Source organism: Chinchilla lanigera, unplaced genomic scaffold (genome assembly GCF_000276665.1).
Source record: "Chinchilla lanigera isolate Chin_1 unplaced genomic scaffold, ChiLan1.0 scaffold00039, whole genome shotgun sequence".
Lineage (NCBI taxonomy): Eukaryota > Metazoa > Chordata > Mammalia > Rodentia > Chinchillidae > Chinchilla > Chinchilla lanigera.
This window is the reverse complement of record NW_004955440.1, coordinates 7,604,467-7,626,511: the sequence shown is the minus strand read 5'-3', so window position 1 is coordinate 7,626,511 and position 22,045 is coordinate 7,604,467. Positions and strand designations below refer to the sequence as shown.

The 22,045-nt window shown below is 33.9% G+C and overlaps 1 protein-coding gene across 1 annotated transcript in view; it reads left to right on the top strand.

Moving 5' to 3' along the window:
• Positions 1 to 22,045, top strand: part of Lrp1b (low density lipoprotein receptor-related protein 1B) — a 1,427,040-nt gene that overhangs the window by 849,055 nt on the left and 555,940 nt on the right. The window contains exons 30-32 of the mRNA XM_013517439.1: positions 2,142 to 2,316; positions 3,104 to 3,198; positions 18,699 to 18,848. Of these exons, the coding sequence (XP_013372893.1) occupies positions 2,142 to 2,316; positions 3,104 to 3,198; positions 18,699 to 18,848 (420 nt within the window). The remainder of the gene's footprint in view (positions 1 to 2,141; positions 2,317 to 3,103; positions 3,199 to 18,698; positions 18,849 to 22,045) is intronic.

Below are 22,045 nucleotides of genomic sequence, written 5' to 3'. Positions count from 1 at the left end.
CTCCTGCCTCAGCCTGCTGAGTGCTGAGATTACAGGTGTGCTCCATCACACCTGGCAAAATGTACTTTTAACCATTTTTAATTGTACGGGTCAGTAGAGTTTAGTACATTCACATTATATAACCAATCTTGGGAAATCTTCATTTTGCAGAACTGAGACTATACCTGTTAAACAGAATCTCTCAATTTTACCCTTCTACCATTCCCTAAAACTGAACCAATTAACTCTGTCCAAATCAAATCAAAAGCGAGCCATTGCCTCACTTAGTCAAAGAATGAAATCATGGACAAAAAGGAGGACAAAAAGTAGGAAGTATGAAGAAAGTAAAAGCTCTCAGCTGAAACACGGCCCCCAAGAGGGACCCCATGTCTAGAACATTTCATGGACAAGCAGAGCGTGACAATATGCTCAGCTGTCCAGTGGCCACCTATCGCAGGTGGCTTTGGGTTTCAAGTGGAACTCAGGCTCTCTAACCCAGATACTCAGCACACAGAGTTTAAAGGGAACCAGAGTTTAAAAGAAACCTGGTTATTTTGCATTTTTAAATTCCTCCAAACTGGGCTGTGAATATAAAGAGAAGTCACATTCCACTTTGGCTGAGAAACCCGTTTCCTGTTCAGTGTCCTACTGCCTCAAATTATTTCAATTCCTATTAATCAGGTATACAGCCAATTCCACTTTGGTCTCTGTTCCTTGCTAGCCTATTCCTAAACTAAGCAGCTAAGATGCCCTTACACAGCTAGCATTCTACTTTCTGTCCCTGTGAATTTAACTGCTCCAGGTAGCACATGTAAAGGAATTCTTACTTGCAACTGATATGTATATCTATATCTATCTATCTATCTATCTATATTATATGTAGAGAGAGAAAGAGAGAGAGAGATAGAAATGTATTTCTATATATATAGGTATATATTTGTGACTGGAATATTTCACTTAGCATACTATCCTCAGCATTTCTTCAATTGTATATATGTCAGAATATCCTTCCTTTTAAAACTGAATAATATTTCATTGTGTATTTATCCCATTTTGTTTATCTGTTCATCCATCTATTGACACTTGTGGCGCTTTTAAATTTGACTGTGGTGAAAAATGCTGCCTTTAATAGGGGGATGTAGCTATCTTTTTTGAGATCCAGTCTTCCTTTCCTGTTATCTTTTTCTTTCTGATAAGGGCCATTCTTACTTAAGTGCCATGATCTCACACGTTGGTTTTGATTTGCGTTTCCCTGGTAATTAGCTATATGGCACACACTTTGTAATTGTGGGGGCAGTTCTATATCTTCTTTGTTAAGTAAAGGCAAAAGTAAGGTACAGTAGTCAAATGCCACAGATTGAGGACTTAACTGGCCTACTTTATATGTTATTTTCTTTCAAAGAATTTGTAATCTTCACCATTTTTAACACTTTAGTTTTACTTTTTTTCTTTAAAGTGTACAAGTACATTTAAGACTCAATCCCATCTTTTGTTCCATCATTATTTTTAAAGATGTGCAATTGAATAATCAAAGAATAGCATCTTAAATATTCATATTGTCAGAACACTATCAAACTTAATTCGATTCAGTAATTTTTGCAAATCCAGGTTAGAGGAAATATTAAAACAATTTTAGTTTCGTTCTTCATGCATATTTCATTCAATTCTTGTTAATTATTTATTTTGGAAGATGTTCAACTCTGGTGATTTTTAGGAACGTTGAATTATTTTATTTCATTTCAGTAAACATTTAGTACTTAAAATATAAAACACCCATTTGTTGATGGTTGAAAAGTATTTTCTTCTAGCTAGAATATTCTACCAACTGGAGTAGCTGTTACTCTGATTTAAATATTGGTCACCTTGCCCATTAGACTTCAGCTTGTGTCTGTTTCTAAGTGTTTACTAGTGAATCACTGACTTTAGTGTAATTTCAATGCTAATTTTTGCTTCAGGTTTTCAAATGCCTCAATAGAAAGACTTTAATGATTATTCATGCTTGAAGAAGAATTGATAGGGGAATGAGATTACAATCTTGTACAATTTTAGCTAACAAATTAAAGTATAAATTAAATTTTGTTTAGACAGAAAATACTTATTTGAAGAGACAAGAAAATGAGAAACTGCATTCACTTTTAATTTTCCTTTGTCCTGTTTTACAGATATTCAGAGTATCAGAGGGCTAGCAGTGGACTGGGTCTCCCGTAATTTATACTGGATTAGTTCTGAATTTGATGAAACCCAAATTAATGTGGCAAGGTTAGACGGCTCTTTGAAAACCTCAATTATCCATGGAATCGATAAGCCGCAGTGTCTTGCAGCTCACCCAGTCAGGGGGTAAAGTATGATTATTTTTTTTAAAAGTTTTTTTCAAAATTTCACACCTTTACACTGACTTTATGTAAAAGCATTGTTTAGAAGATAAATATTCATTGAGTAAGTGAATCAAATATAAACATGAGATACCTCTGATTAAAAATTTATATCCTCATAAAACATGATTACACATTTTATAGGATCTTATTAATTTATGCTTACAAGAAATGACCATTTGGAATAAAAAGAGATGTGGGGAAAAGCCATTGATTTCATGTCACATGCCAGCTTTTTGTAACCCATTTTCTCCATGTCGATCATATGGTCATTGGTAAGTGGATTATGTCTCACATCACATCTTCTGAGTTGTTGTGTACCTCTGAGCAAGTTTGTTTAGGGTGAAAAGAAATTCATTCTTCTTATTGCTTTTACCAGGGATGGATGAAATGAGTTTATCCTCATTAATGCATGATTTCTTCTTGGCCAAAGAGGATTCAATCTTGATGAATTACCTAAAATGAAAATAATTTACGATAGTCATTGCTAAGCATTTAGGTTTGCACGTAGGAGGAAAAACAGATTGAGATAATATTCCCTCAGTGACAGGAAAAAGTAAGAGTGGTGCTTTCTTCCTAGGCAAATATGTAAGATATTGTCAGCAAATGGCTTGATAGTTTTTGGCTTTTCTGAAAGGAATTAATCCCAAATCATTAATATATTTTGATGTTTCCTTTGTTCTTTGCTATCTTTCTACTTAACAAAGAAGTCTGCATCTAATATTTTAAATCTATACCTCTTTTACATTAAGGAAACTCTACTGGACAGATGGAAATACAATTAACATGGCAAACATGGATGGGAGTAATAGCAAGATTCTTTTCCAGAATCAAAAGGAGCCAGTTGGTAAGTATCTTATTTAAAATATTAAACCACTGCAGTTTTTAATGTGACACATCTTTACTTGTACAATATATTTTGTTCTAGAACCTGAAAGAAAACATTATGGATTAGTAATAAAAATAAAATGAGAAATGGATCAATTTCAGTGAATCCACTGCCTCTACGGAAGGTTTAGGGCAGCCTCTACTTGTGGCCTGCTAGTTTGGGTCTTTTCTTTTATAAAGGGTAAATATATAGGGAAAAGTTCTACCTAGAAAGTAACAGAAAATTGTAAGGGTAAAATTGAGCTTAAACACCTGACAAAAATCACACCAGCCCTTACGAAAAAGAGTGGGAAAAATAGAAAAAGACTTCAACAGCTATCAACGGCACACTGTGATGAAGGACATAAGACTGGCTCACCTGCTAAGGTGGGAACCAGCTCTTAAGGATTAGCTGCTGGGCTGGAGTGCTCGTGGTCATGACCGCAGTCCTGATATCATAGCTTTGGAACCCTCATTGCTGGAAGTGAAGTTCTGATCCATGAAATGATTGTCTCTCTCGGTAGTAGTCAATCCTCCTTGAATCCAGCTGATCAGAGGGTTAGAACAATGGCTAGAGACTCCTGGGAGTTGTTGAATGTTCCTATAAACAGATTATCTTAGTGTCTTTGGTCTTGAAGAGTCTGTCATTGTGTGAATTCATGGCTAATCAACCTTGTTTTGCCAACTTTTATATAGACATGCCCTGAGCGATGAACATAGGCAGAACTGAGAAGGAGTTTGAACTAATGTTTTATAGTAACAAAGGATACAAAATAAAGTGAAGTAGTGCTCTGCTGCTTACATAGTGGACATCTGTAGGCCTAAATGCAGAGTTATAGTTTTAGCAAAAATGGCTTCTAAGTCCCTGACTCCCAGAAGAAAATATAATTTCTGTTTAGAATAAGCAGTAAGCTAACAGCCTAGCTTCTGCTCATCTCCACCTCTGATTATGTCACAGATGTCTGTGTCCCTGCTTTATTCTTTATTTTTCTTAGGAGCCTCAGGAATCTAAATTGCTTCAGTTCACATTAACTAACTTTAGTGCTGTAATTTTACACAAATAACTGTTAGCTTGACAGTGCTTATTCTTTTACCTGTATCATTGAGAAAAAATGTCCTATTTATAATGTTCTTATGAGAGTTGAATGAGAAAATCTCATGAGGAAAAACTTGTAATCCTTAATAAGAGAACCTGTCCATAGTAGCAACACTTTACACAATAGGTCCAATAGGTTAGATGTTAAATTGTCTATAGTATAGACTATAAGTGAGTTTAGTGAAGAATAAAAAAAAATAGATTCACAGAACTCTGATGAGAAAAGATATGTAACCACATGGACAACTCTAAATTTTCACGCATATATGAGGATTTAACTCTATATTATATTGTTGCAGTCCTAAGAGATAAATGCATTTGAGTTACATAAGTTGTACTCTCAGATTTTGCCAGTAAAGGGTCAGGGCAAAAGGACAATTGGATGCCACTTTGCTCTTGCTGTTCTTTACATACTTGAGAAAACCAGACTTGGTGCACAGGTCTACAATTCCATCTGCTGGGGAGGCCAAATAGAAGCCTTGCATATTGTAGTCCAGCGAGAACAATTTAGAAGGACCTCATATGAAAAGAATTACAAATAGGCATGACCTATAAGTGCCTTCTATCAACCTACTTTACTTTAGCTACCTAGTTTTATAAACCAAATGATAAGATCAATATTATTCCCACTGCAAAATGAAAAACAAAATGACCACAGTTGTGTTGTCCATCCAGAAAGGTAACAGCTTACCTTAATTTTAATATTTCTGAAATCCAGGTGCTCTGTGCCAAGCACCCAGCCTGCTGCATTCTGTCACACAGAAACCTTCTGTAAAATCCTTACTAAATTTAGATTCACTGAGGAGTAGATCAAATTTAGTTTAGTTTAGTTTGGTTTTATTTAGTTCAGTTTAGTTGTTTAGTTTCATTCAGTTTAATTTAGTTTAGTTTAGTTTAATTTGATTTAGTTGGAATTAGAGATTGAACCCATGGCCTTCACACTGAATAACATTCTCTGCCATTTCAAATTTTTTTTGTATTGAGGCAGGGTGTTGCTAAGTTCCTAAATTGTAGGCTAAGCTCAGAATTGCAATCCTCCTTCCTCACCGTCCTAGAGTGCTGGAGTAGCTGTGCCCCACCTGCCTCTGTTATTTCCCAGCTCTATACCCCAAACTAAGAGTAAGGTTCAGTCCTGGCGGGTCACTGTTGTAGTTTATACATAGATGTCCTCTCCCAGCCTGATATGCTGAAAGGTAGGGCTTTTGTGAGGTAACTGGGTCGTAAGGGCGTTATAAGCATAGTGGATTAGCCCACTGATGCGCTGATAGACAAACGTGCCATTAGGAGGTGGGGCCTGTGTGGAAGAGGGGCGTGGCCTGGGAGGGAGTATCTGCCTCCCCAGCTCCTCCCTTTGCTGTCTGCTTCCCAGCTGACCATATGAGCAGTGTTTTCTCCCCTGTCCTCTTCTGCCACGGCATCCTGCTTGGAGCTAGCCAACCGCGACTGCAAGCGTGGGCCAAAACAAACCTCTCCTGTTTTAAATTGTGGGTAATGGCTTTTCTGTCTGAGTGGTGAAACAGGGACTAAGACGGTCACGAACATCTTTCATAAGCATTTTTCATACTTAACTGCAAAACTAAGTCAATTAAATTGTTCAGGGTCCAAGTAGAAGTGAAAAAAAGCACATTTAATAAAAACATTCAAACTGGGTGCAGGGGTGGATGCCTATAGTCCCAGCACATTGGGAAGCTGCTGGAGGACGATCCCAAGTTTGAACCCAAACTAGGCAACCTAGTGACTGAGACCCTGAGTCTAAATAAAAATAATAACAAACAAACAAGCAAACAAGGACTGAGGATGTAGTTTAGTGTGAAGGCCTTGAGTTCAATTCCAAGTACCACAAAAATTCAAATTAAATTTAATACAATCATGTTAATGTTTAATTCTGTACAGTGAGTGAATGTAATCATCTTCTATTTTCTGTGTTGAATGACAACTCAAGATATCAACCACACTGTTGGTGAGACAAATCTGGGCTCTTAGTTTATAGCAGCAAGCAAAAGTAATGACTTAGCTGAGTCTTAAGATTTCAGAAAGGTAACGACAAAATCAACAGAGTAATTCAAATTGAAAAGTCTGATTTAAAACAGGGCCTTCAGTTAAAGTGCTGGTTATGATTGAGTAAGGAGTAATACACAGTAACTGCACTGGTGAATGTACAGAAAGAGTGTGAGACGATGTAATTCAAACAGTCTCAAGGTATAAGCAATCATTTGATTCTCTCTTTTTTATTTTTTTTGCTAAAGAGCTAATATATCTTTTAGGAATTTCCTGAAATGAATAATAATATCTACTACTTTCAAATTTGTGGGTAAAATTTTCTTGGAATGGTAAAGTTATGTCATTGAAGACAATGGAATAGTAAAGCTATGTTAATGTACACCATAAGCTGTGATTTGGGGTTTTATTCATACTCCTACAGTTAAGTGTTTTATAGATTCTTTTGTTTTTAACTCTTTTTTAAAGTGTGTGAGGACATCCTTTGTAAAAAAACAAAATCTGTGTGTGTGTGTGTGTGTGTGTGTGTGTGCATGCTTGTATGATTTATTGCAAGGATTTGGCTAAGTGTACCTGGAGACCAGCTGGGCACATCTGAGATCATGGGACCAGCTAGAATGAAGGGCAGATGACAGACTCTCAAGGCAGGGGTTGAGCCTGCAGAACACGGACTAAACTTCCTTTTACCCAAGGAGACCTCGGATTGGTCTTTTAGTCATTTTAACTTGTTGAATCAGTCTTGTACAGATTTTTGAGGATAATTTTATTACTAAAGTTTATCTGATTGCAGATTATATTAAAACACCTCTAGAGAAACACTTAGATTAGGGTTTAATTGAATAACTATGGATCATAGCCTGGCCTTTTTGACATATAACACTGATCCTTAGTTTTGAAGACAAATGTTTCCTTATTTTATCCAATTATATATATATATACACACCAATTATATTTATATATATATATATATGCATATACACACACACACACCCATATATTTCCAAATGAAGCAGTTCTGTATATTTTGCTCTAAAATAGGTTTTCATAAATGATCACCTAAGATCAGCACACAATTTCTATTAAAGAGAGATTGTAGGTGACCAAAAATGCACTTAGGAATTATACTTTCTGAATGGAAGGTGGTAAATGATTTTATTATACTGAATTTACCCTATGATGACTATGATATTAATTGTTATGTAAATTGTCACAATATGTTCTTTTTAGCCAAAGAGGAGAGAGATAAACATTGTTCAAATTAGTCACAGATGTATTCATACATCGATACTGAGGGGAAAAAGAGGAAAATTAACAACTCCATATTAAGCACTTCTTAAATCTGAGTTCGTGTATGAAGTCTCTCCTAGCTTAGGGTGTTGTGCTGTAGATGATACAAGGGAGACTTTCTATAATACTGATTATGTGGTTTTACATCTCAGGGAGAAAAAGAATACAAAACTTTGTTTATATGTAGGAATCTTGAAGAAAACCGCAACAAAAAGAAAAAAAGTTGAGCTTCAGTAATGTGAAAAGATAATAATAATAATAATAATAAATTACTGATGATAATGGTGATGGTGGTGTGAACCTTGGTAATGTAATATGAGGAAGAAAACAATTGCGGACCATTTTCTCATGGAGTTTATAATTTAAAAACAATGCAGTGTGACCAAATCTTTCCATGTCAGTCACATTTTCCTTCTTTGATTTTCATTCAGTTATTGGGCTTCTTCCACTGACTACATTTTCACAAATTTTTATTTACTTTAGTTCACTTTCTTTATCTAATAAGTCAAGTTCTCTTTCCTTCTTACACCTTCCTTGATCTTCCAGACAAGGCCAAAATCTGTTACAACAAAGAGTTGGCATCATGTATTTCCATTTTCAGCCTATGTGATTGTTTTAATTTTCCACTTGTTTGCTGAATTCTTGATTAATAACTGCTTCATCCACTACAGAGAAAGCTCAGGAACTATATTTCTCTGATTTTTCATGGTGTCATCATCTCACATCTGCAAAGATGACACATGAATAGATCTGCACTAAATTTTTGCTCAGTGAAATGAACACTATGTCCTATTGTCTATTAAAAGAGTGGATTGAATACAGTCAAGATTTGTTCACACTTTTTAGCAAAGCTTCCTTTGTCAATCTGTGATAGTCATAAAATCTGCTAGAGGAAGGGGATTCTTGGTGGTGTGAGTATAGATTCATGTTGCATTTCACTCCAGGTAGCGGATGAGCAGCCGGCAAATGATCGCGCTGACAGATTTAGGTTGATGGTGTCATTTTTGGAAAATGTGCCACACAAAATTAATTGTGTTGAAAGCAAATGGCCAGCTGGCTAGGGAAGAAAAGTCAGAAATACTTGGTTTCCAGAAAGTTTCCCTCATTTCTCTTCTTGTTCCTTCTCACTCCTACCTCAAGCCAGTCTCAGAGCCATTTGATTCTTCTCAGTGCCTCAGTCACAGGTTTTTACAAAAGTAAAAGAATGAAACACACAAAAACAGAATTAGTCAAGTTATGTATAACTGGTAAGTCCTCTTAGCACAGGAAATAAAGATAAAATCTAATTGTGTCAGTCTTATTTGTTGTAATTTTTTGTATTTTTCTCCATAGGTTTTTCATGACTAACAGAGATCATATATATTATAGGCACAGTAACTTCCTTTGGAACTTGGGGTTATTGGGGAGTTGAACATAGAGCCTTCACACTGAGCTATGTATTTAACCTGATTTTAAATTTTGTTACATTTAGTTCATATTTTTGTTTATTGTTGTTTTGAGACAACAGTAGTTGGCTAAACCACTAAGTTATCTAGGCTGGGCTTCAACTTGTGATCTTCCCTCAGCTGCCCAGAGTGCCGGGACCATTGGCATTCACCATTGTGCCAGCTTCACACAGTAGATTTATGTCAGTTATTGTAATATTTTCATTTTGCCCAAGCACATATTCTTAAAATATATTTAGTAACTTACATTATTTAATAACACAGACAACATAGTGAGTTATTTCAGATTATAATGTTTTCTATTTTTAAAGATTATTGTTTTTTCCTGTCTTTGGGCTTATTTAAAATCATGATACAAGTAATTGGACAAAATATTTTTTTATTTCATATACACATTAAAAATGCTATTTAAAGTACATTTTGGGCTAAATCTCGCAATTTATCACTTCTAAAAATGTCCACACCATTGTGATCTTACTTTATACTTCTCCTTCACCATTACTCCCCTGAAATTTCTAAAATAGAATTTTATAGTACTGTGAATGGATATACAAATATGTGAGTTTTCATTTCAAATTCAAATCAGTTTTTGCTGCTATATACAACCATCATACCTATGAAATATGCCCAAGAAAATGTATCACTAACATATTTACTTGTAATTCTTTTTACCCATTGTGACCAACTGTGACAATTATTATTTGATGAGGAATCTATCTGGGGAAACTCTGGATTAAAGGCCTTTCCCATTGCATTTCTAAATTTCCCTGAGTAAATTAAGTGAAAGGAAAGGAGAAGCCATTGCATAGTGAGTTTTCTCAGGCTACGTAATAAATTATATTTCCCAGAATGTGGAGAAAGAACACAACATTCTATCTGGTGAGACTGTGCAAGCATCAGCTCACAATAATTACCTCTTACCTCTTACGGTACCTGAATTCTCACCATGAAGGCACACTTGTGTTTGCATGTTTTATCTCGGATAAGTAGAACCATAATTGCTTCGGCAAGAAAGCCAATATAATTCTAGTGAACTTTGTGTGTGTGTGTTTTATTTTAGTTTATAAGAACATGTGTGTAATACATAATGTTTGCATTCCTTCTATGGAGTTAACACTTATACACAACGCAACCCAATTCATTTTCATACTTTAGCTTCCCTGCTATCTCTTGATCTTCTTTCCCTTTGAGAAAGATCTATATCCCTAGTTCCTATTATCTATATTTCATTTCACTCTTTAGTTTTACTCTTCATTTTCTCCTGTAAGAGAAATTGTTATATTTTAGCTTGTGTGTTTGATTTATTTTTCTTGACATTATGCCATCAAGGTGTATCGATTTTCCTACAAGTGACTCAAGTTTACTTTTCTTTATGGCAGAGTAGCACTCCATTGTAATTTCTTATCTTCCCTTTACAGATTCAGAAACTGAGGTTTGTTCAGAAAAATTGCCAGTAAGGCATGACATAGTTGCATGCAGATGCTTCCTGAGCCACATTAATCTTCAGAATTATGCTATGACCAGAGACACTGATTTCATACAGTAATTACCTGACCTCTAGCAAAGATCAGGGATTAAACCTGGTATGCTTTCAAGTATGGAAAGTAAGAAAGAGACAAATCTAGATCCCAGCTACTCTTGAGCAATGCAGACCCAATTAGGACACAGCAGCTGGCTTTTCTAAGGAGCCAGGAGTGTGAAAGAGCCAATTTTACCTGTGTGCCGGGTGTGCCTCACAATTAGTTATTTTTGAATGTTTAAATACAAATTATAAATGCCAGTGTCAATGATACACTGTTTTCTCATTTGTGTAATTAAAAAAACTATTATAATTCTCTGATTTCATTTGCTTGTTTGCTGATAAACTCACATTGTGACAAACTTAAAGTAGAAATGCTGTAGATGAATAGAACAGATTTTCTTATCCTAACACTCAACTTGGAATTTTATAAGTGTGTGTCATGAAAAAGTCAGTAATTGTAGCCTTCAGCAGTTTGGGCTGAATACCCTTATCTCTGTTAAATACAAATCATCATCCCACTTATCCCGTTGTTGAACTAAATATTCTCAATTACAGTTTATTGCTCAGTTGTGGATTACATTAAATGCTTAGAGAAGTTTACAAACAGAACATTTTAATTTACTATTTAAAGCAATTTCCACATTATAACATCTTCATATTGTGAATTTCATCCTTTAAGCCTCATGTAAAGCAATTTGGCTTGTCAATCAGCATTACCTTTCATGTTGTATTTTTAAGAATATAGTCTGCTGTATATTTCCTTGATGTTTCCCTGTTTGTTAACATAATTCCAATCTAAAACATTTATTTCTATTGCCTTAGTGGAACCTTGGAATCTACCAATCATCTATGAATCATTCCAACTTATGTACAGCATTAGATTTGAAACTATATTAATATGTAAGAATCAAAAGAATTATTACTACATTGAAATTATTTAAAGGATCTTACCTCTTTAAAGGAAGGTTTACAAAATTCCAGCGTAATTTTTTCTTGCTCACTGTAATGCAATATTATTTATATATACTTATTACGTTGCACAATCATTTTAAAAATCTATGAAGAACAATTACTATATAAAGTTTTGCACACCAATGGAAGACTAATGTTAAGACTACAAAATGTTAAGACTACATGTTGAGTCTTAAATGTTAAGACTACAAAATGAACAAATGAATGAAAGACAATACTATAATTATATATATATACACACACAAATAATTTAAATTTGTTGTTTTTTAATCTGATGACTACTAATTTACTTATTCTGTTGAATATTAAGTGGAAGAAATGGTTATTATTCAAGAAAAACTATGAAGTATATGCTAAGTTTGAGACAACTGGATACTTTAACACCCTCCTCGAGAAGATCATTGTCCACCGAAAAACACAGCAATGACAAGTTAATTGAAGGATATCTTAATAGAGTTTTGAAAGACCGAATACATTTAATATTGTTATCACTGGTATGTCCCAGACATCATAAAAACAGCAGTAGACACTATGAAAGTAGAGGAAACCACAACAGGGAAAATTATTATAGCCAAATTGGTGACAATATGAAATTTTGACAATGCCTTAAAGACAAATATATACTTTTGTTTCTAAAGAAATTGCAAACAGAGAAAGAGGATTTGATTCTTAGCAAAATTGAACATCAGGAAGAAGAGGCGTGAAAAGGTACTAATGGTGTATGTATAAAAATTTTGAATTTTACTATATGAGAAGGGCAACTAGCATAAGGAAATGTTTCACATTATGCTGTCAGAAAGTATAATCTAAAAATATTTAAATAGCATAAGCTAGTGCTTTACAATTTCTGTTCTATTTTACTTATCAAGCTATAAAATATAGTTTTGACAATTTATAAAACTGTGCATAATATGTTTTCAGTTTAGAATAAAACACTTCAGAAGAAGTAAATTGTCATCGACTCTGACCTTTCCACTTCCTTTTTTTCCTTTGCCGTGTTACGTTTACAAGGCAAATGCTATTTGTCAGTCACCAGAAAGTAGAAATGCAGGGTAAACTGCCTATGGTATGATGGTTTGTGTGAAGGCAGATGAAAGAGTTCCTGGAATCTAGTTTTATGAGGTAATTTAACTTGTAAACTCTATGTTATTAATGATTTTCTAAATCAAGGTGAATTGAAAGAGGTGATTTCCAGGAAAAACTTAGGTCAGTTAAAACAAGGGCAGTGTACTCATTTTATGATTGACTAAAGTGCTTTCTAAAAATGAAACATTTACTGAAATAATTTTAGAGTTCAGTGAACTTATTAAAATAATAGAGAGATCCTCAATTATCTCGGTTATTCAATTTTCTCCAACTGGAACATTATGAAAAATTATACTACAGGATCATAACTAGCTATTGAACATAATACAATTCACTGGTTTTACTCATGTTTCACTTCTACTCATTGGTGTGCGCATAACTTTATCACATAAAGTTTCCAGCGCATGTGGGTTCCTAAATCTACCATCACCATCAAGGTACTGAAGAATTTTGACACCACAATGCACCTTCATGCTGTCTTTGTATAATCACACTTATTTCCCTCTTGAAAGCATCCTTCATGCCTTCTTCTCCACGTTTGTCCTCGATATTTAAAATTTAATCACATTAAGGTACTGTATAAGGAAAATTATACAGGATGTAACCTTTTGATGTTAGTTTCTTTTTCCTGTCCGTATATTTTCCTAAAGAATAATTGCAACTGGTTCATGAATCAAGTTTGTGCCTTTGTTATTGCTCTGTAGTATTCTGTAATTTAATTATACCACAGCTTATTAACCAATCTCTTTTACCATTAAAGGACATCTCAGATGATTCCAGTTTTGGACTACTAGAAATAAAATCACTATAAACCTTTATGTAAAAGTTTTTATGTGAATGTATGTTTCATTTACTTGGAATACATTCTCAGGACTTCAATTTCCAGGTCCTATGAAAATAATATTCCTAGTTTTTATGAAAAACTCACTGATAATGTTTCAGAATGGATATATCATTTTATATCCAAGAGCAATATGATAGTGATCTATTTTTCTATGTCAGAACATATTATTCTCACTAATTTTTTAAAATTTTAGTCATTTTGAGGTTAGGTAAGTGGTTAACCATTGTAATTTTGATTTGAATTTCTTGTGATGTTAAATATTTTTTCATGTCCTTATTTACCATCTGTATATTTTCTCCAATTCACATTTGAGCTTATTTTCTAATTGAATGTTTTAAAGTGTTGAATTTTTTTTTTTTTTCCGGTACTAGGAATCGAACTCACAACCTCACGTGTGCCCGGCAGGCACTGTGCGGCTGAGCTAAATCCCCAGCCCCTTAAAGTGTTGAATTTTGATAACTCCTTTATTGATAACTTGTCTTCTACCAACTTCATAAATTGTAGATATTTTCTCGCAGAAGATAGCATATCTTTCATCACCTTTCACAGGGCAAATATTTCTAAATTGATGTGCTTATTTTATAATGAAGAAATATTACATGTAATTGTGAAAAAAATAATCTATTTCTAGTCAGTTTTTCAAAAGTATTCATTATATGGATGCCCAAAGAAATGGCTACATGTTTTAAAATAGTATTGTTAGCTCAGAAAAGAAAATATGAAATAAAAAAAAAAAAACTTCAACTAATAATAAATAACTCCCATTTATTGAGTGTTTTCTCTGTGCTGGGCACTGTAACATAAAGCAGGTGTTCTTTTTCTTCCACATCACAATGGTGAAGTGAATGTATCCAGGATAAGCCCACCAGAGACACGTACATAAGGTGACGGATGTTATGTTTGAGCTCGCATTAGGTAGGGATGAAATATAGAGAATCTGTGGATTGTTTCAGCAGATTTATCATTTATCTTAAGCAAATTTAAATTTATCTGGAGCTTTAAAGTGGGCCAACATTCTATGAGGAATGTAATCATTATGTACTGCAAACAAGTGCTAATAAAAATAAAAAATAAAAAAACACAATAAATAAGCAGTTAGCCTTACACTACCTTCTCATAGAATAACAATCCTTCATCAGAGCTCAAGGTTTAGTATTTCTGAAGCAGTCACCCCCAGAAATAATTACGCCATCGTGGTGAACTCTGAAAAGAGCTTCATCTGAGAGCATTCAGAACATAATTTGCATATAGGCACGGTACAGGATGGAGCATTTTGAGAATAATTTTCTTTTTAGTAAATGTATTTTCTTTTTTTTTTTTTTTTTTTTCTGCTACCTGGAATTGAACTCATGACCTTGCACTTGCCAGGCAGGCGTGGTGCCACTGAGCTAAATACCCAGACCCAGTAAATGTATTTTCAGTGGCAAGTTTCTATAACTTTCACAATCTCTGAGTTATGTTGTGCCAAATGAGGACACTACTATGTTTAGGGACTTTTATGTTAATTATTTTCTTTGTCTACAATTGTTCAAATTAATCTTCTGCATTTTAATGTTGACAATATTTCTTTAGAGCTACATCTTTAGTGTTCTTCACTACCAAAGATTTCACCACTAAGACATTCTTTCCAGCACAATTTCAAAGATATGGTTGCATTTATTAAAAACTCATTAGAAATATAGTAAAGCTACTGTGTTTTAAAAATTTTCAATTGTGTACTCCTAAATTACCTGAAAAATTTTTTTAAACTTCACATAAAGGACTCACATAAACCATTTAAATTAGAATTTCATTAATGAGTGAGACTCAGGGATTGCTATTTTTAATGGTTTTACAGATAATTATAATTCACAGTCATGGATGAGAAATTGAAGTGAAATTTGGTATGTGATGGAAAATGTTAACAGGTAGCTATCTCTATAAACTCTTAATTTTTAAAATTCCTTTTTTAATATCTTCACATTTTAAATTCCATATTGCATAGCACATTGATTTAATGTTGGGTCTTGTGTGAAAGGAATGAATGAGACAGACAATAATAACATATTATGAACATTCCTTGGCTTAAAATAAGATGTATGAGAATCAAAGCAGGTAGATTAACTTTTTACAGCAACAGAAAAGACAGTTAAGATGGTAGATTTTTCTCTTATTAAAAATTTTTAATTTAGATGGTAACTTTGTTTATTTCATTTACTTAACATATTTATTGATCTCTCTTATTTGATACCTAAAGAAAGATGATTTTAAAAATTATAAAAATATGTCTTTTAGAAATAGACACTTTTACTGTTAGTGCACTCTTCAGACAAAACCTACAGTACTTTTGAGATTGTTAAACTTCTGTCAACACTCAACGAATCTTTTAGCACAGACATAAATATTTTTCTTTGCATTGGTTACAGGAAAATCTCATATATGTGCTGACATTTCACCTGTGTTGTCATAGATACTGATCTGAATTCTAACATCATTGAGTAATTTTAATTTCACTAAACAACTATTAGTTTATTTCTTAGTGGTTTATCTTTTGAAATATTAGCACAACAGAGATCTGATCAGAAATTAATAAATATATACCAATGAATTCTATGGTATTAGTAGCACTTAAGTGTATGATAGCAATAAAGTGCACAATCTTATGATGCAAAAACACTAGTAGACTTGCTAAACATGTCCAAACATACTTACACTGATGTAAGTAAAACATATTTACTAATAACTTTACATTTATAATAGGATTTACAGAATATTGCAGTTGTTTTATCAAAGCTGAGCAAAATGCACCCAAGAGTATTCAGTATACATTCACTATACATATAGAAAAATGAAAATATGTGTAGGGGGATAGACGACATTTACCATATGCAATATAGATTCATTTAGGGAGTTTGATTTTTTTTTTCTTGTGAAATGCGAAACTATTAATGTAAAACTATGCAATCTTAAAACTGATGTACAAACCTAAGTCATTTTAAATACACAGATCTATTGAATCACTGCTATTTCTCCCTACCTATCATGGTATCTGGTGAAAGTATAATGTGAAAAATTTCACTGTGAGGCTAATTATACTTTGACTAGAGGTCTGGAGGTGCAGCTCCTTGGTAGAGGGCTTGTGAGCAAGAACAAGACCACATGTGTTAGCCCTGTGTTTCACCACAACAAAACAGAATGAAACGAAAACCAAAACGATAATTTAAAAAATGTAAAAAGGAAAAGAAGAAAGAATTTTACTAGAGACAGCATCTTTAGGACAATTTATAATTTGCCTAGTGCATGTAAGCAATCCATTTATTCAATGTCTCCACTTGGTTTTCTCTCTTTCAGACCTCATATGGTTAGGGAACATATTAAGTTACATCACGGGTCCCTTCCCACGTACCCTCATAGACCAGAAGCAAAGATTTCAAGAGTTATACTCTAATGATCTCTGACTCAAACTCTGTAACTGTACTGCTCTGTTTAATTCTGCATTACACAACACGTATTAGAGAAACTGCAGGTTTGTAAGGTGGATGAGAAAGTTGACATTGTAGGTGAATTTGGAGTCAGGCACACTCAGACTGAATGTATATCCTCCTTCCCTAAAAGAGTTAAACAAACTTAAACAAATGCATTCCCTAAGACAGGACAGACAAGAATACTGATTTCAATAATCCAGATAAAACAAAATAATAGATTAGTCTATCAAAGTCAGGGCCAAACCTAATAGTGTAAATGCAATGCCTTTACAGTTACTGGAGATGGCTCACAAATCTGACTCTTCCATTTCCTGGCAGCCAAAGCAAAGGGAGAAATATGATCAGTTAAAATTTTATGTTTTCCACATATGGCTATTTCTGGCACAGAGCCCTGAAAGAAATTTCTCCCATGGGTCCTTGGATAACGAGGTCACACTGTATGATGTACTGCTTTCACTGTATTCCAGAAGTATGAGAGAAGGTCTCCTATGGCTATCTCTTACATCATCGTTCATTCAAACTGACGGCACAATGCCAAACCTCAGTTCAGCAAGAGAACCAGGGAGAGACAAAGATACAACAGTTTAAACATGCAGGTCTCTGATAGTTTGGCTTGACTGAGAGATACAACTCTGAATATCCACAGACATGAATAAGCTGCATTTTACAGTATACTTGTTCGTACAATTCTTGGTAAACATGTGACAATGTAAATTTTGGTGTGATCGTTTGTGCCACTGATCAATGGTCAAGGTATCCTTTATTGCTATCCTTCAGGCAGACAGTGAAGCAGAAGGTACTGTGACTTGCTTGTTCTGAAAATGAAGCGACCTACATTGAGTTTTATAGCATAAATAAGCATGTGCTGACTTTTAACTACAAAATACCAAACCATAAAATAGGGATGTGATAATTTGTTTATTTAACTATTTTCCCTTAGTAATTAAAGCTAATCACCCGCATTGGTCATCAAAAAATATGAAAACTACATCCCTGAAATGTCTCATTTCAAAAAACTGTGATTTTTCTTATGAAAACTTCTCCAAGCAGAGCATACCATAACTCAGGAAAAAGCTGGTATATTGTACAGACTTGTTGGATTATTGCTACTTGATTAAAATATATCTAATAAATCAGTGATGCCCCCTGGCCTCAAATTCACTATAGCTGAGAGTTATTTAGATTATATTTGAAATTCTCTCTGTGTACTGAACTCTTGTTATTCTCTCCAATCTTCCTTGCTTCCCTTTATTCCTTCTTTCTTGCCTTCTTCATCCTTTTTTTAAGTAGAAGGATTACTTGTGGATGGTTCACATCATTCCCTGAGTGGGTACTGAGGGATCTACTTTGTATGTCTGTGTATCTGTCCACGTGTGCATTTCTACAAGTAGTTAAGGGTTTCAGGTGTTCATGGAACCTCATAATTACTATTAAAATGAGACCTGATCTTACTAAGCATTCTAGGAGTTAGGTATATGCTACTTGGGAATGAAGATTTCTTAACTACTCTAGATAATATTTTTCTTATTTGTAAAGTACAGTTTTCATTCTTCTCAATGTCATAAGATAGTTTGGATAATTAATGCTGATATATGTTAAATGCTTATAAAAATGTAGTGTTTCTCAGCCAGTTAGGACAATGTATCTCTGTTTTATTACTAGCAGATCTCATATTTTAAGACAAAATTCTGAACTTTCAACCTCAAATCCAGTGGTTGCAACTTAAGTGACTGCACTTATTTTTAAATTGTATAATTTAATTACAGGTCTATCAATAGACTATGTGGAAAACAAGCTTTATTGGATCAGTTCAGGAAATGGAACCATAAATAGATGCAACTTGGATGGTGGTAATTTGGAAGTAATAGAGTCAATGAAAGAAGAATTAACAAAAGCTACAGCCTTAACTATCATGGGTAAGTGCAATGATTCTACAGTTATGGTGCTTCTCGTTGATTGGGGTTTGATTAATTATGACCTGTTGAAAGATTACAGAACTTACTGCTCCATTAACCCCAAAAGCACATTCAAATTGTACTTCTCTATGAGATTTGTTTTTTAAGTTGAGGAAACAGACTGATAAAATTATCCAGATCAGGGACTTAGTACTGTTGGCAATACCACCTGCACTCACTGATTCTTGGCTTACTGCGAATTGTGTTATTTATGCTTCTTTTCTGTGCTCTACCTCATTGCTATAAAGTGCAATGACCTTGTGTATCTGTCACAACAATTGAAATGTGGTTAATCTTTGTGAAAACAGGTAGCTTGATACACATAGGTAACTCAAAACATAAGTGAACAGGGACCATTTGACCAATGAATGACACTGTTAATGTCAAACAATAATCTTTCCATTTCTTCCCATGTTCATGTTTAGGAATAAGTACAATTTTGTTGATTTGAGTCTTTCTTTTTTTTTTTTTTGCATTTGGTCTTCTGGAAAAAAAAAGTTCCAGGCAACTGCAAAAGATGACCAGGAGCTAAGAATGATGCATGGTTTCCCAAAGAACAAATAATCTCTAAAGCATTGATACTAAAAGTTAATTTTTAAATTGTAACATATTTTTAAAAGACAGTTCAAGTTTTGATAGGATGTGAGAGTGTGAAGATACTCTATTTGGTGGGGATGGCTGTGTTTTTGCTTTGCAAGTGGTAGGCTTCTAAGTAAGACGGCCAAACACATGGAGATTAAATATTCCAAAGAATCGCAGTGGGGGTGAGTAACACTCACATCCACGGTGGGCCTTCCCATTACCACACCAAGAATTCTGCCAAACCTATGAGTGTACGAATGTAGTAATCACACACCCTGTATGCCAACATCACACATTAATCGCAGCACCACACACTCTAGATCCAGCACCTCTGAAAAGCCCCACCTGTGACCGCTTGAGGCTTTGGGGAACATCTAGAGTCAAGTCATATACCTTTGATTTCCAATCAGTACAAAATATGAATGAAGTGAAAAATATTTAGACATTCAGATTATTATATAAAACATAATAAATCCTTGTCTTTCTTTTGAAAGGCAAAATGAGGTTGTATTAACCAATCATAAAGTGGTCCCTATGTCAGTATTTATTGTGGAAAATACAGATATTCAGTGTATCTGCCTATATTACACTGTTGTGAAAGTTACTGGGGATACGTGTGAATGTACTTTTTAAAAACTTTCATGAAACTCTTAAAAATAAAACGTTATGTCACTTCATTTGATCCATGAACACTCTCTAACTTTACCTAGTTGGACATTTCTAGACACTTAATGTCACTCCAAAAGGCATTTCAATGGCTTTCTTTGCTGTAGATTTTTCATAAATTGCTACTCTACTATCACTTTTATTAACAATCTTTTTCAATTTTTTTTCTTAGAATTAGAGTTTTTAAAATCATTTTTCCCTAGCTGAAAAATTTAAACTTGTAAGAAAGGAAGCACTTTTTAAAAACTTAATGTTCAATTTCCTTCCTTTTTTTGCAATTTTTGTGCTGTTTTTGTGGCATTATGTTGATATTTTTCTTATTCTGTGTGTCTAGAAGCTGCAAACACACATACACACACAGAAAATACAGGTTGTATGTGACAGGTTTATGTTATTTTAAAGTAGAAATTTATTTACAATTGTTCTATAAAGCCTATAAAATATTTTTAAAAGTTTATTTTATATTATTCAACCTTGCCAAATTAACATGGAAATTTTATTTTAAGTGCTTTTTTACACATGTTAAATCACTTGCATATAAGTAAACACAGATTAAATACTTTAATATGGTTGAACAGTAATTCTCATTATGTTGTTAAAAGTCGAATTCCAGTATTTCCTGAAATCAATCCAAACTAGCAGGCAATATAAACAAATCCAGTAAATTAGAGAAAACATTTTAAAATTCAATCATAAAAGTTTTAAGGAAATCCGTTGAATTTTTTTGATCATTTGTATAGTAGACATATAATATATAGCCTTGGTGAAATATTTAAGACTATGAAGGTTTATTTCTCTTAATAGGAATACCACTAATCCTCTTCTGAGTAGGAAATGAATGCTAAATTTGCAAAACTCAGTCCTATGAATACAATTTCAAAAATGAATCAGGTCTATTTTAGCAAAATATGCCATTAGAGAATTTTGCTCTCTGAGTGAACAAAATGGAAGAAAGTTTGTGTTAAATCATAATGTATTATATTATTATATTATTATATTATTATATTATATTATTATATTAATGTATTATATTATTATATTATGTCAGCATTGTGAATCTGCTATAACATGAATTCTGAGTAGTAACCCAACCTTGAACAAAATAAAGTCTTTCACTACGTGAATGGTTATGTATGAGGGGATATCAAATATGTGTGAATGTTTAAATTTAAAGAATATCTTACACTAATAGACACATTGCCATTAATCCCCTTCAAAATCCTCATCCTGGCTTTGACAACACTCATCTCATCATTCCTGGCACTTTCTGAAGCAACATCTGAAATCCTTGTTAATGTCGTTATGAGAGATGTGATCAAACACTTGGTGAATGTTGTTGCCAGGTGTCACCCAATGGAAGGGAGGCTCATGAAATCATTATGGTTTGTCCTGAGCCACGGTTGGCACTCCGTCTGGCATTGATCGTGCAGCTTCTAGATCTTTGCCAAAGTGAAACGACAGTGAAAGTTAAACATTTTGAGTGAATTCAGTCCATTGAGGCAGCTGTTACAGTGCAACTATAGACATGAAAGAGGATTTCAAAGAGGCTTGAGAAAGTTGCAGGAGGAAAGGGATACTGTGAATGTTGTGAGGGGTATTAATGGTGCTGTGAATTTTACTGTAGTAACTTTATAAAAACTTTAGATACTTTCTCTCTCATAATTAATATACATATGTATACTGTCTTGGTTACTTTTCTATCGTTGCTGAGACAAAATACCCAATGCCCAAAATTAAGGAAGGAAAGTTTATTTAGCTTATAGTTTGTGGAGGTTTCAGTCCATATTTGGCTGGCTCCAAGGCAGAAGATAGCAAAGCAACAAGAGCAAAGGGGGTGTTATGGTTTGTCTGTGTGTCCCCCCAAAGCCTCATGCAGCCATGGGTCAGGCTATTAGAGTTTGATTAAGGGT